The 12098-nt window shown below is 37.2% G+C and overlaps 1 protein-coding gene across 3 annotated transcripts in view; it reads left to right on the forward strand.

Annotated features, from left to right (window-relative positions):
• Positions 1–11076, forward strand: part of DDX6 (DEAD-box helicase 6) — a 29287-nt gene extending 18211 nt beyond the window's left edge. For all 3 annotated transcript variants that reach the window (XM_081153134.1, XM_081153132.1, XM_081153133.1), the window contains exons 8-14: positions 344–466; positions 969–1097; positions 2597–2713; positions 4423–4486; positions 8322–8423; positions 8956–9138; positions 10370–11076. In XM_081153134.1, coding sequence (XP_081009260.1) covers positions 344–466; positions 969–1097; positions 2597–2713; positions 4423–4486; positions 8322–8423; positions 8956–9131 — 711 coding nt within the window. In that variant the 3' untranslated portion in view covers positions 9132–9138; positions 10370–11076. The remainder of the gene's footprint in view (positions 1–343; positions 467–968; positions 1098–2596; positions 2714–4422; positions 4487–8321; positions 8424–8955; positions 9139–10369) is intronic.
• The last annotated feature ends 1022 nt before the right edge of the window (positions 11077–12098 follow it).

Genomic DNA, 12098 nt, shown 5'->3' on the forward strand with positions numbered 1-12098 from the left:
CAAGGTTTCAATCTAGGTAATTGGACTCTGCAGCCTGTACTTTTAAGCAGTATAGCATACTGCCTCTTTAATGGAAATCACATTAAAATTCTGTTATGGATGTACAAGGATTCTATCTGTCTGGGGTTCCCCCCTACCCCCTGAAGATGGGTATTACAGACCTCTCCCCCTTCTGAATCACTGGACTTTAGTCTTGGTGCTGTTGGATTATGTGGTGTTGTAGAGAACTTGATGTTCACAACCAGGAATGTTCCCTGAGTGCTCTTGTTAGATGATGGCTTGTTAACCAAGGACCTTGACATTATTTGATTATTTTTAAAATGGTCTTCTCTTTGTACTGCAGGCAGATAAGTTGCTGTCACAGGATTTTGTGCAGATAATGGAGGATATTATTCTCACGCTACCTAAAAACAGACAGATTTTATTATATTCCGCTACTTTCCCTCTTAGTGTACAGAAGTTCATGGTGAGTATAAAACAGATGTACTTGGAAGCAGTGCCATCCTCTTGCCTGTGAACATACCTTTGTTTGTAATTTACATCTTATTTATCAGTCTATACTTTGGGCTGATTATTTCACGTTTTGGCTGTTTGCCTTTTTTTTTTAGCTGATCATTTATGGTTTGTGCATAAATTAACTGAATTTTTTAAAAGCTATAATAGTAATTTGATTAAATTATTCATCGTTCACTTAGTTTTTGGTGTCAGGCTGACATAACCATTGATGCTAGATAACTTGATTACAGCATAATGCTGTACACAAAGTACAGAATAGTAACTTAGCTACATATATGACTGTTGAGATCTCCCATTTTATTGTAATTTATTTCTTCCATAACAGATTATGTATATTTGTTTTGAAGAGAGCTGCATCCTTATCAAGAGTTTATCAGACAGATGTATAGGATATACTTTGAGTTTAACAGATACACTCTGCTTTCACTTAAGAATAAAACTTCTTTTTTCAGAATTCCCATTTGCAGAAACCCTATGAGATTAACCTGATGGAGGAACTAACTTTGAAGGGAGTAACCCAGTACTACGCATATGTAACTGAGCGCCAAAAAGTACACTGCCTCAACACGCTTTTCTCAAGGGTAAGTAAGAGGTTTCAGCTGCTGAAAGTTTTCCATTACTTAACCCAAGAAGACAGACAATATTTATTTAAATATGTTTTTATTGATTTCAGAGGAGAAAGGGGGAGAGAGAGAGGTAGGAACATCAATGATGAGAGAGAATCATTGATTGGCTGCCTCCTGAACACCCCCTACTGGGAATCGAGCCAGCAACCCAGGCATGTGCCCTGACCGGGAATTGAACCACGATCTCCTGGTTCATGAGTCCACGCTCAAACCACTGAGCCATGCCAGCTGGGCAAAAACAGGCAACTGTATCAGTTTCACTGTCACTTTAAATGTTAAAAAAATGTCCTTAGCTTTTCCTAAAAGGCAGTTTCAGTTGAATAGGGTATAATTGACAAGTCACAGGCACTTTTAATTCTAAAATAGTCTGACCTTAATTACAGTTGATCCTCATTATTTGCACTAATTATAGTCAGTCCCCATTATTTACAGATTCTGTATTTGCAAATTCGCCTACTTGCCAAAATTTATTTGTCACGACAAATCAGTACTTGCTTGCTCTCGAGGTCATTTGTGGACATGCAGGACACGGTGAAAAGTTTGAGTCACTGTGCATATTCCCGACTGAGGTCAAACACGGCAACACGGCCTTCTTGTTTCAGTCCTCATACCATATACCATTGTTCTTTTCATGGCCTACCTAATCCCTTTTTTTTTTTTTTTTTTTCCATTTTTGTGCCCTTTTTTGTTCATCTCATTTTTTAAAGGGGCCCTTAAGCATAGTGCTAAAGTGCTGTCTAGTGCACCAAAGTACAAGAAGACTGCTTTGCAGAGAAAATGTGTATTAAACTTTGTACAGGCTTGAGTTATGGTGCTGTTTGGCCATGAGTAAATAAGGTGTCTTTAAACAGTAACAAGGTTTTCTATTGATTCATTGATGAAACACTCATCACCAGCCCTGGCCGGTGTGGCTCAGTTGGAGCGTCCTCCCATGCACCAAAGGTGGCAGGTTTGATTCCAGGTCAGGGTATACACTCAGGTTCCAGGCTTGATCTCCGGTCAGGGCACATGAGGGAGGCAGCTGATGGATGTTTCTCTCCCCTTTCCTCTCTCTAAAATCAATTTTTAAAAAAAACAAAAAACTTATGACCAGAGGCTCACGGGAACTACCCTGTGTTTCTTCTAGGAGCAGTGGTTCTGTATTCTCTAATTTAGTGTTTGTAGCAACTTGAAAGAATATAACTGCCACAAATGATGAGAATTGGCTGTATTTTACTCTTGTTGGCAATCGTGTGCCCTTATGAAATATACTCTACTACAAGTAAAAGTATGTTATCTACAGATAATAAGTAAATGAATAGTATTTACAATTTGGAGAGTTTTGCATCTTTTGAATCATAAGACTAAGTCATAGATTATGATTTTAACATTTATTTGCCAGTCAATATTTTCAAGATGTGCAAAGTAAATGTGTGTTTTTTCAAAACCCTTATGTCTTTTTTCCCTGTGTTCAGCTTCAGATAAACCAGTCGATCATTTTCTGTAACTCCTCTCAGCGAGTTGAATTGCTAGCCAAGAAGATTTCTCAACTGGGTTATTCTTGCTTCTATATCCATGCTAAAATGAGGCAGGTGAGTATAAAACTAGAATGTGCACAGATTTTTAAAATACGTTTTTCTAAGAATCTCTTGGGTTTTGTTTTAATGCTCCTCCAAATTTTGAGTTTAAGAATAAATTATTCGCCCAGTTGGCGTGGTCCAGCAGTTGAGCATTGACCTATGATCCAGGAGATGGTTCGATTCCTGGTCAGGGCACATGCCCAGCTTTTGGGCTTGATCCCCAGCCGATCAATGACTCTCATCGTTGATGTTTCTCCCCCTTACTCTCTCTGAAATCAATAAAGACATGTTAAAAAAAAATGAAAAAATCAATTATTCTTTAGTAGGTGACGGACCCTACATTTTTAACCTCTTGGAGGCTCAGTTTTTTAACTATGAAATAGGGGTAATAATCTCACAAGGAAGATTGAAATGATGTACTGATGTTTGTCAGTTGTCAAGCGTAATAACAGATGTGAGACTTTATTACTTTCTTTCCCTAGGTAATCTCTAGATTTACACTATTTAATATAATAATCTCTAGCCACATGTGGCAATTTGAGTTAAAGTGAAATAAAATTTACAATTTCGTTTTACAATTTACAGTTACACCACATTTCAAGTGCCTCATAACATGTCACAAGCAACTACAGTTTTTGACAGTACAGCTACAGTACATTTCCATTATTGCAAAAGGTTCTCTTGGACAACACGACTCTATTTTTTAATCTTTCTGTGTACCACCTCAGCTCAGATATTTTTCCCATTACTATTTGCCTTAAGAAAAGGATGGGATCTCTAAATTTCTGAACTTGATTTAGCAGAGAATAAATTCAAAACTAAGGACATTTTGTGTGTGTACTAACTATAACTGAAATTGCAGGAAAAGAAAGCAGTTTCTATAGACTTGTCAAGGTTAAGAACTTAGTCAACTCACATTTGGTTTTCAAAGAAGCTTAATGTCATGGATCAGATACCACCATGTAGGCACCTAGTAATTAGAAATTATCACAGGAAATGAATGTATTAAGCTGAGGAGAATATTTAAAATGGAAGACTGTTGTGCTGAAAAGATGAGCCAATGCCTGGCTGGATGGCTCAGTGGTTGATCATCACAGTTCGATTCCTGGTCAGGAGCTCAATCCTAGTGGGGGGCGTGCAGGAGGCAGGGATCAGTGATTCTCTTTCATCATTGATGTTTCTGTCTGTCTCTCCCTCTCCCTCTCTCTGAAATCAGTAAAAACACACTAAAAAAAGAAGAAAGAAAAGATAAGCCAGTTTACCAGATGCTAGATTTATCACTTTTCCTAGTCATTGTATATGTTTTTGTTTTGTTTTTTTAATTGGAAAGTAGCTAGTTTTAGCTTTTGTATATAATTACTAAAAAGGTAAAGACATGATGTTTTGGTCAAGCCAAGCTTTTGGCATCATCTGTTTGAAACATTTTTAAAGTGTATATATACAAAAACATGGTGAAAATTGTCACTTAAAACCCACCCCAGCAAAAACTATAAATACCTTTGTGTTAAAATAAATGCTACATATAGATATCTATTAGTTGCTTATTTATTCCCATGGGAAACCAGTTTGTGGTGGTTTTTTAACCTTTTTAATATATGTATATTGTGAATTGGCTCATCTCTCATTTGTGTAAACAAATTTTGTATAGGAGAAATAGTGGGAAATTTTGGGCTATGTGTATGAGTTTTAATCATTTGATTAATGCATTGCTTTGTGCCTAGGAACATCGAAATCGTGTCTTTCATGATTTCCGAAATGGCTTATGCCGCAATCTTGTTTGCACTGGTAAGTATTTTCTATTTCTTTTACCCATTGCTTTTTCCCTAGTTCTGCTCTGCTTTTCTTCCATATTACTTAATAGGAGCCTGTGACATAGCCTAGCTCACCCTAGTACCACTTCTAGAAGTTCTGAAGTTGAGAATGAGCTGTAGTTAACTCCTGAAATTAGGTTCCATATCTGAAACTGCAGAAGACTTTTTCTGGCGCTCATGCCTTACCTACCTTTTCAACCAATTTTGGAATTTTTGTGTTTTCTGAATAGTTTTAGCATACAGGAGTGAATTACATATAGCATACACAAAGTGAATCCTATTCTGAAGCCATCTATGTTTTAGAAGTTGTTTATTGTAGCTTTAAAAATTTTTTTTTGCCAGAAGCGGACTAGTCAGAATTTTGTTGTATTTTCAGTACATGAAGAAAAACGCCAGGGAGGGAGGTGGACAATCAGATTAGACAAAGCAAATGGATTCGGTATCCTCCCATCTTTTACTAGGAATATAATTTTATATTGGTATAAGATTAATAATCTGGGTAGAGAGAACCTAGAATTTTTAAAAATCATTGAGGTATACACAAAGTTAAACCGTAAGTATATTATTTGAATTTTCACACGTGTATTCATATCAAGATTTAAAGCATTTCAAGGTTTATGTTTTTAAAAATGATGCTGTAGAAAATAAACTTCAAAATTTTCTAGCAGAATATTAAATTTATTAATTTACAAGAGTTTAAAAAAGGAGTCTATCAAATGTCTTTGATATCTGATAGACAAGAGCCTATCAAATATCTTGCATACCTACCTTCCCATTTATCTTGTTTCTCTGCCTTACACTTGAAGGAAAGTTAATATAGCTGTGAATTAATACATTTATGTTCACATTTATAAACAATTTTTACCTTTAAATATATTGAAGTATTCAAAATAGAAAATATTTGGTTAAGTGGAAGGAATACTAGACTCCTAGAATTTTAAGACTACGGCCCAAGTCCTACCTTTGTTTTAGCCCTAACCATAAGACCTTAGGCAACTACCTCTTTCTTTTATGGCATTTTTAAATCTGCAAATGGGGATGCTTTAACTGAATTCTGGACAAGTATTTGTTGTAGTTTATTCAAAAAATATTTATTGAGCCCAGCCAGGCGTGGCTCAGCGGTTGAGCATTGACCTAGGATCCAGGAGATCAGGGTTTGATTCCCGGTCAGGGCACATGCCCGGGTTGCGGGCTGCATCCGATCAATGACTCTCTCATCATTGAGGTTTCTATCTATCTCTCTTCCTTTCTCTCTCTGAAATAAAGATATATTTAAATATATATATACATATATATGTGTGTATATATATTAATATTCAACAAATGTTTACTCTTTGCTAAATACTTGGCTAGGTGCTGCGAAAATATTTGCTCCCCAATTTTATGTAACATGTATTTTACCACATTAAAAATTTTTAAAGTGTATACATGCTTCCTATATTTGGGGAGCCTATAATCTAGATGAGGAAATTATCAGTGAAATGTTTAGAATTGTTGAACAAATTTGGAATGTATAGGCAAATGGAAGGTGTCATTTGCTATTAAGCATTTCCCTGTTTGAGAAATACATTTTTTCTTAATTTTATTTATTGATTTTAGAGGGGAGGTGGGGAGAGAAACATCAATTTGTTGTTCCAGTTATTTATGCATTCATTGGTTGCTGCTTGTATGTGTCCTGACCGAGGATCAAACCCTCAACCCTGGTGTTTCGGGATGATGCTCTAACCAGCTGAGCTACCTCGCCAGGGGGAGAAATATTTTTTTCCAAAAAAATGTTGTTTGTACTTATACACTGATACGAATTATTGTGGTTAATGGGTTTTATTTTTAATCATTACTTGCAAGGTTGCCCTCAGGTTTTTAAAGGGTCAGTGCTTTCTTTCTGGTTTTTCAGAACAATAATATATCATTAAATAAGTACTGAGTACCAAGTATAAAATGTATAAACAAAATACATGCAAAGTACCACCCCTTCAAGGAGAAGTGGTTTAATCAGTGATAAAAAGGTAAACATTTCTAGCCTGCTTGGCTCAGTGGTTAGAGCATCAGGCCTCAGACAAAGGTTTTTGGTTCAATTCCAGCCAAAGGGCATGTACCTTCGTTGCAGGCTCGATCCCCAGCCCTGGTTGGAGTGAGTGAAGGAGGCAACCAGTTGATGTGTCTCTCTCACATTGATGTTTCTCTGTCCCTTCCACTCTCTCTGAAAATCAATGGAAAAAACATCCTCAGGTGAGGATTTTTTCCCAAAAAAGGTGAAAACAACATTAAGAGTCTAAGACAGGACCTGCACACTTTTTCTGTAAAGTGACGGATAGTAAGTATTTTAGACTTTGCACACCATGTTGTCTTGTTATGAGTTATTCAGCTCTGCCATTGTAACTCAGAAGTACCCTTAGATGGTATATAAACAAATGGGCATAGCCATGTGGCTGTAAAACTTTAGTTATAGCCCTGGCCAGTGTTGCTTAGTGGTTGGAACGTTGGCCCACCCACAGAAGGGTCGAGAGATCAATTCCTGGTCGGGGGCACGTGCCTGGGTTTTGGGTTTGATCCCTGGCCCTGGTTGGGGGGCATGCAGGAGGCAGCCAATCGTCTCTCACATTGATGTTTTTCTCCCCTCCCCCTCTTCCTCATCTAAAAAAATCCAGTGAAACAATATCCTCTGGTGAGGATTAACAAAAAACCCCAAAACACCGAACTTTATTTACAAAGACAGGCCTTGGTCTGGATCTATAGGGAGTAAAGGCAATTTGCAAATGAGAGGAATGTACACCGGTGATCCTTGAACAACATGGATTTGAACTGCAAGGAAAATTTTTTATTGTAAGAACACAGTATATAAAACATACAAAGTATGTGTTAATCGACTATGTTATTGGTAAACCTTCCAGTCAATAGTAAGCTACATTAATAGTTAAATTTTGGGGGGTCAAGTTATACGCAGATTTTTGGTAGGCCTCCCCCACGCTGTTCGAGTCAACTGTAGTAAGCAAGCCTAAATTTTCGTAGGACGGGAGTATCTTGCTGAGGTTATCTGAGAATAGATGGAATTTTAACTGGCTTTATAAACTAGATAAGTTTAAGTTAGGGGACTGGTGTCAGAAGTGATCCATAGAGGTCTAAGACATATTCAAGGAAGGATAAGTGGATGAGTTTGGTAGAGAGGAAGGTTTGAGATGTGTTAGGAAAGTATGTTAAGACCAAAATATTAGAGTGGAGGGCCTTGAATGTCAATTTTAAATTTTATCTGGAGGCAATTTAAAGCAATGAGGTATAAAGTCAAAGTAGTATTTTAGAAACACTATTCTGACCATCATGGATTATTTAGTTGTGGTGTGGAGCCTATAGAAGCAGGGAAACCTAGTTATTAGCCTGGTGTTTGTATTTATAGTTTGCAGAGCCTAAGTTAGCTTAGTAATTGTGGGATTAGCTTACCTCAGACCTATTATAAATAACCCAGCAGAAAAACAGACTAAAGAAAATAAAATTCCTGAGACTCATTTATGAGTTTACCAGTATCCTGGTCTCTTCCTGTATTTGCAATTACTTTAGGCCATTTTCTAAAATTTTTTTATAGAACTGGGCAAAGACACCTTGTGAGCAGAAAGTTATTTATGATAACATGCGTGAAAGGTAATGCGAGCAATTTGAAAGTGCATTTGAATTACTAAGTGAAATGAATTAAATTTAGGTTTTACTAGAAATATCTGTTAAATAGTACTATGGTACAAAGACACATGTTTAAATGCTTAAAATTGTTTAAATGCTAAAACATTGAAAGTAATAACGGAGGTTTTTGTTGTTTTAAGATTTGTTTACCCGAGGTATTGATATACAAGCTGTGAATGTGGTAATAAACTTCGACTTCCCAAAGCTGGCAGAGACCTATCTCCATCGTATTGGAAGATCAGGTAAGGGAAAAAAAGATGTTTGTGGAAGTTTTTTGGAGATGTTTAATCACTAAATTTTGTGGAGGATTTTTGTGTAAAGTAGAGTGTGGTAGCAATGAGAACAGTGAATTAAAACTAATATAGTTTGATATTTAAGATTTAATTTCTTGTTTTAGAACACTTAAGAAAAGTTAACTACCATATGCGTAACTTGAGATAAAATTCACAAAGGATAACCTCACTTTTCTCATTAGATGGTGCATTCTGCAACGACTGGTTAGTAAGTGCATTTTTGGCAACACCTGACATAAATAAACATCCATTTTGTCCTTTGAAAAAGGCAAATCGAGTACTACTTTGGGCTGTAAAACCTGAAGTAATGTGAATATAAGGAGACTAGAAAATGGGGCTTCATATTCCCAGAATGGCACTGAACAAAAACATTAATCCTGTATGGTTTTGACGCTTATAAACATAAACATTCATATTCTCATAATTTAACTCCTTTTTTAATTAATTAAAAAATGTCTTTTGGTTTTTTTCTTGTTGTTAGGTCGCTTTGGTCATCTTGGCTTAGCTATCAACTTGATCACCTATGATGATCGCTTCAACCTGAAAAGTATTGAGGAGCAGCTGGGAACAGAAATTAAACCTATCCCAAGCAACATTGACAAGAGCCTATATGTGGCAGAATACCACAGTGAGCCTGTAGAAGATGACAAACCATAACAAGCATGTGCGTACCCTACCGAATAGCTAAGTGAGCATAATGTTTAAAGAAAGGAAAGAAATTGAGATCTTCTTTCGTGGGGGAAATTTGATGTCCCAGCATACATAATAGCAATATAGGTTAAACCACTTGTTGGCATAAATGACAGTAAAACAGACATCTCTTGGGTGAAGTTGTGGTCTGTCGCATTAGAAAATCCGTAAATACTGTTGTTGTCTTTTTAAATGTCTTTATTGATTTCAGAGAGAGGAGGAAGGGGGAGATATAGAAACATCAATGATGAGAGAGTCATTGACCGGGTGCCTCCTGCACTTACCCCACCGGGAATTGATCCCGCAACCCGGGCATGTGCCCTGACCGGGAATTGAACCACAATCTCCTGGATCCTGGGTCAATGCTCAACCGCTGAGCCACGCTGGCCGGGTCTTAAATACTATTCTTGAATGTAGTCTTCCTAAGTAATGGGATAATGTGAGCAGTATTAACACAGATTTAGATTTCAAAAATAATGAAAACATAGAGTCTTTTGCAGCAGTTTTGAATGTGAAAATATTTTGTTTATCATTCAGTCATATCTCTGTTGCAATTCACTCTTTTAGATAGGTACCTCAATAAGTCAGGTTAAGTTACCTATGATACCTTATTGCCAAATGTGTAACCATGTTATGAGGATCACTATCCCTTTTAAATGCCCACTCCGGTTTTCTCCACCACCCTCTCATTCAGTCTTTGGGTGACTATTGGGCTCTGGTAGAAATGCTCAAAACAAGGTTCAACGTAAAGGAAAGGAGACTATTGTGGAGTTTTTTCCTAAGGAAAATCTGATTTAATTTGAAGGGTGACTTCCAAATTAGCAATGAACATTTTACTTGTTGTTTTTAGACTTTTCAAATTACTCTTCACTTTTTAAAAAATTTAAATGTCAAAATCCTCAAATGTAAAACTAGCCAATGTTTGCTCTAGTATATTAGTAGGCTATTTATTAAGTTTGTGTAAGTTTAAAAAAAGTTGATTTGTGTTGAGAATGACTGCTGGCTTTTGCCAGAATTATCAGGTGCTCGTTCTGTTTTTAGAATGGCTGGCAGAAATTCCTTAATCCCGCGTGGATTCTGCAGTGGGCAGAAGAAGTTCAGTAGATGCTATACAGAGAGCCTTTGGGATGGCGCTTGTAGGAACCTACATAGCCTAGTTCATGTTGCTTTCACAAATGTTAATTTTAGGTTTCTTCTTTCTTTAGGCTTTGACAAACTAACGGCTTGTTTGGATCTGTGACACATCATTTTGGGGGGATGCTCTTCTCTTTGTGGGTTTTTCAACTTTTATTTTGGAACTATGAAGACTTAAAAGAACTCAGACATTTTTTTCTTTTAACTGGTGAAGAGAAAAAAGCTGAAAAGAAGGAATTTACCTTTTTTGTTCCACTTGTTTGCACTGTGTGCTGACTGAACATTAGTTGCACTAACTGCTGGTTTTTTAAAAATGTTTTCTGGGGAAGGGGGACAAGGAAGGAGGAGAGAAAAGAGAAGGGGAGAGACCCTAAAAGAGAAGAACCTTGATGAACACACGCCCGCCTGTGATTCCAGAATCCCCAGCAGCTGGCTCAAGTGCATGTCAACTTCTCCCTGGCTCCTCATCCATTTTTTAAGCCTGAAGAGCTTATTACTTATTTGTGCGAAGTGCCTTATGCTATGAGACCATTCAGAATATCATCTTTTAGACGCAGCCCAAGGAATCAACAATAGTAATTCTTTCCTATTTTCTTTTTAAAACTTTTTTTCATTTTGGTTTCATGTTGAAGTCTCTCTCTTCTCTTTCTACCCAATACTCAAGCCCAGGGCTGAAAGATGAAACGTATCACAGTAAAGTTAAACATCATTTTTTTTTCTTTAAGTGGAGGAGTTGATATGCAACTGCAGTTCATCCGCACTGTAAATACATGTATTTAAAAAAACAAAACAAAACAATCCCAAGTAAAAATTTCTTCTGGGCCGAGTAGATGCAAGCAACATCATCGCTCGCAAAGGAAAGAGCAGTCTGTCATTGCAGGAGCCATATGACAAGCCTTTGTGCTCTACAGCAGAACACTAAAGACTGGTTTACATACGCCTCCTTAGCAGTTATGGCACTTGATGTGTAGACATGTCAGCCTTGACCCTCTTTCCTCTGTGGCAAAGCGTGTCCCATAGAAAATTGGGTGTGTATACTTGTATAAACTTTGTAAATACGTTTTTTTTCTGGGTTCATATATATATATATACATATATATATATATATATATATATATATATATATTATTTTTTTTGGATGAAGGTTGCTGGGATTAAGGGGATTAGAGTGATTATGGGAGCAGCTAAAGATGAGAGGGGCTCAGTTTTCCGCAACACTAAATTCTAAGAAGTACTTGGACCTCTTACTGTAGAGAGCAGACTCCTGTGGGGACCCTATGTTGGAAAAGGGCCCCAGAAATCTTCACTGTTTGCTGCCACACTATCCCTAGTACCTTTAGAGGAGGCCTACCAGGGGGAGCAAGGAAACTTCAAAAACCTATAATTCATGGTGGTGGTTTTGAGAAGCTCTCTCTGATTTTGCTTCTTCCCCCTTTTTAAAAGTTTGAGAAACTTTTTAAGCTCTGCAAAAGGGGACAAAGATTCATCTGCCTTGCAGTGTGGGAATTCAGTTGAGTGGCAGTGTCTGAGCAGGATATGTATAAAGCTTGGATTTGCATTTCACGATGTTAGCCAGTACTGGCTTTGGTAAGGTTAGCAGTTCTGGAGCTTAATTTCTGTGGATTGCCTCCTGTACTGTGTAAGTGTGTTGCCCTCTGCTCACCTTGATACATAAACTTGCAGGAATGGGCAACCCTTGAGAGCTGTTAACTTTAATGCTGCAGCAAGCTGCTTGCCATCCTCTAGCTTTGTGACAAGAATTATCATTTTTGCATTGTAAATTGCTGGCAAATGCTTTAC

The sequence above is a fragment of the Miniopterus schreibersii genome (genome assembly GCF_964146895.1).
Source record: "Miniopterus schreibersii genome assembly, chromosome: 12".
In the NCBI taxonomy this organism is placed as follows: domain Eukaryota; kingdom Metazoa; phylum Chordata; class Mammalia; order Chiroptera; family Miniopteridae; genus Miniopterus; species Miniopterus schreibersii.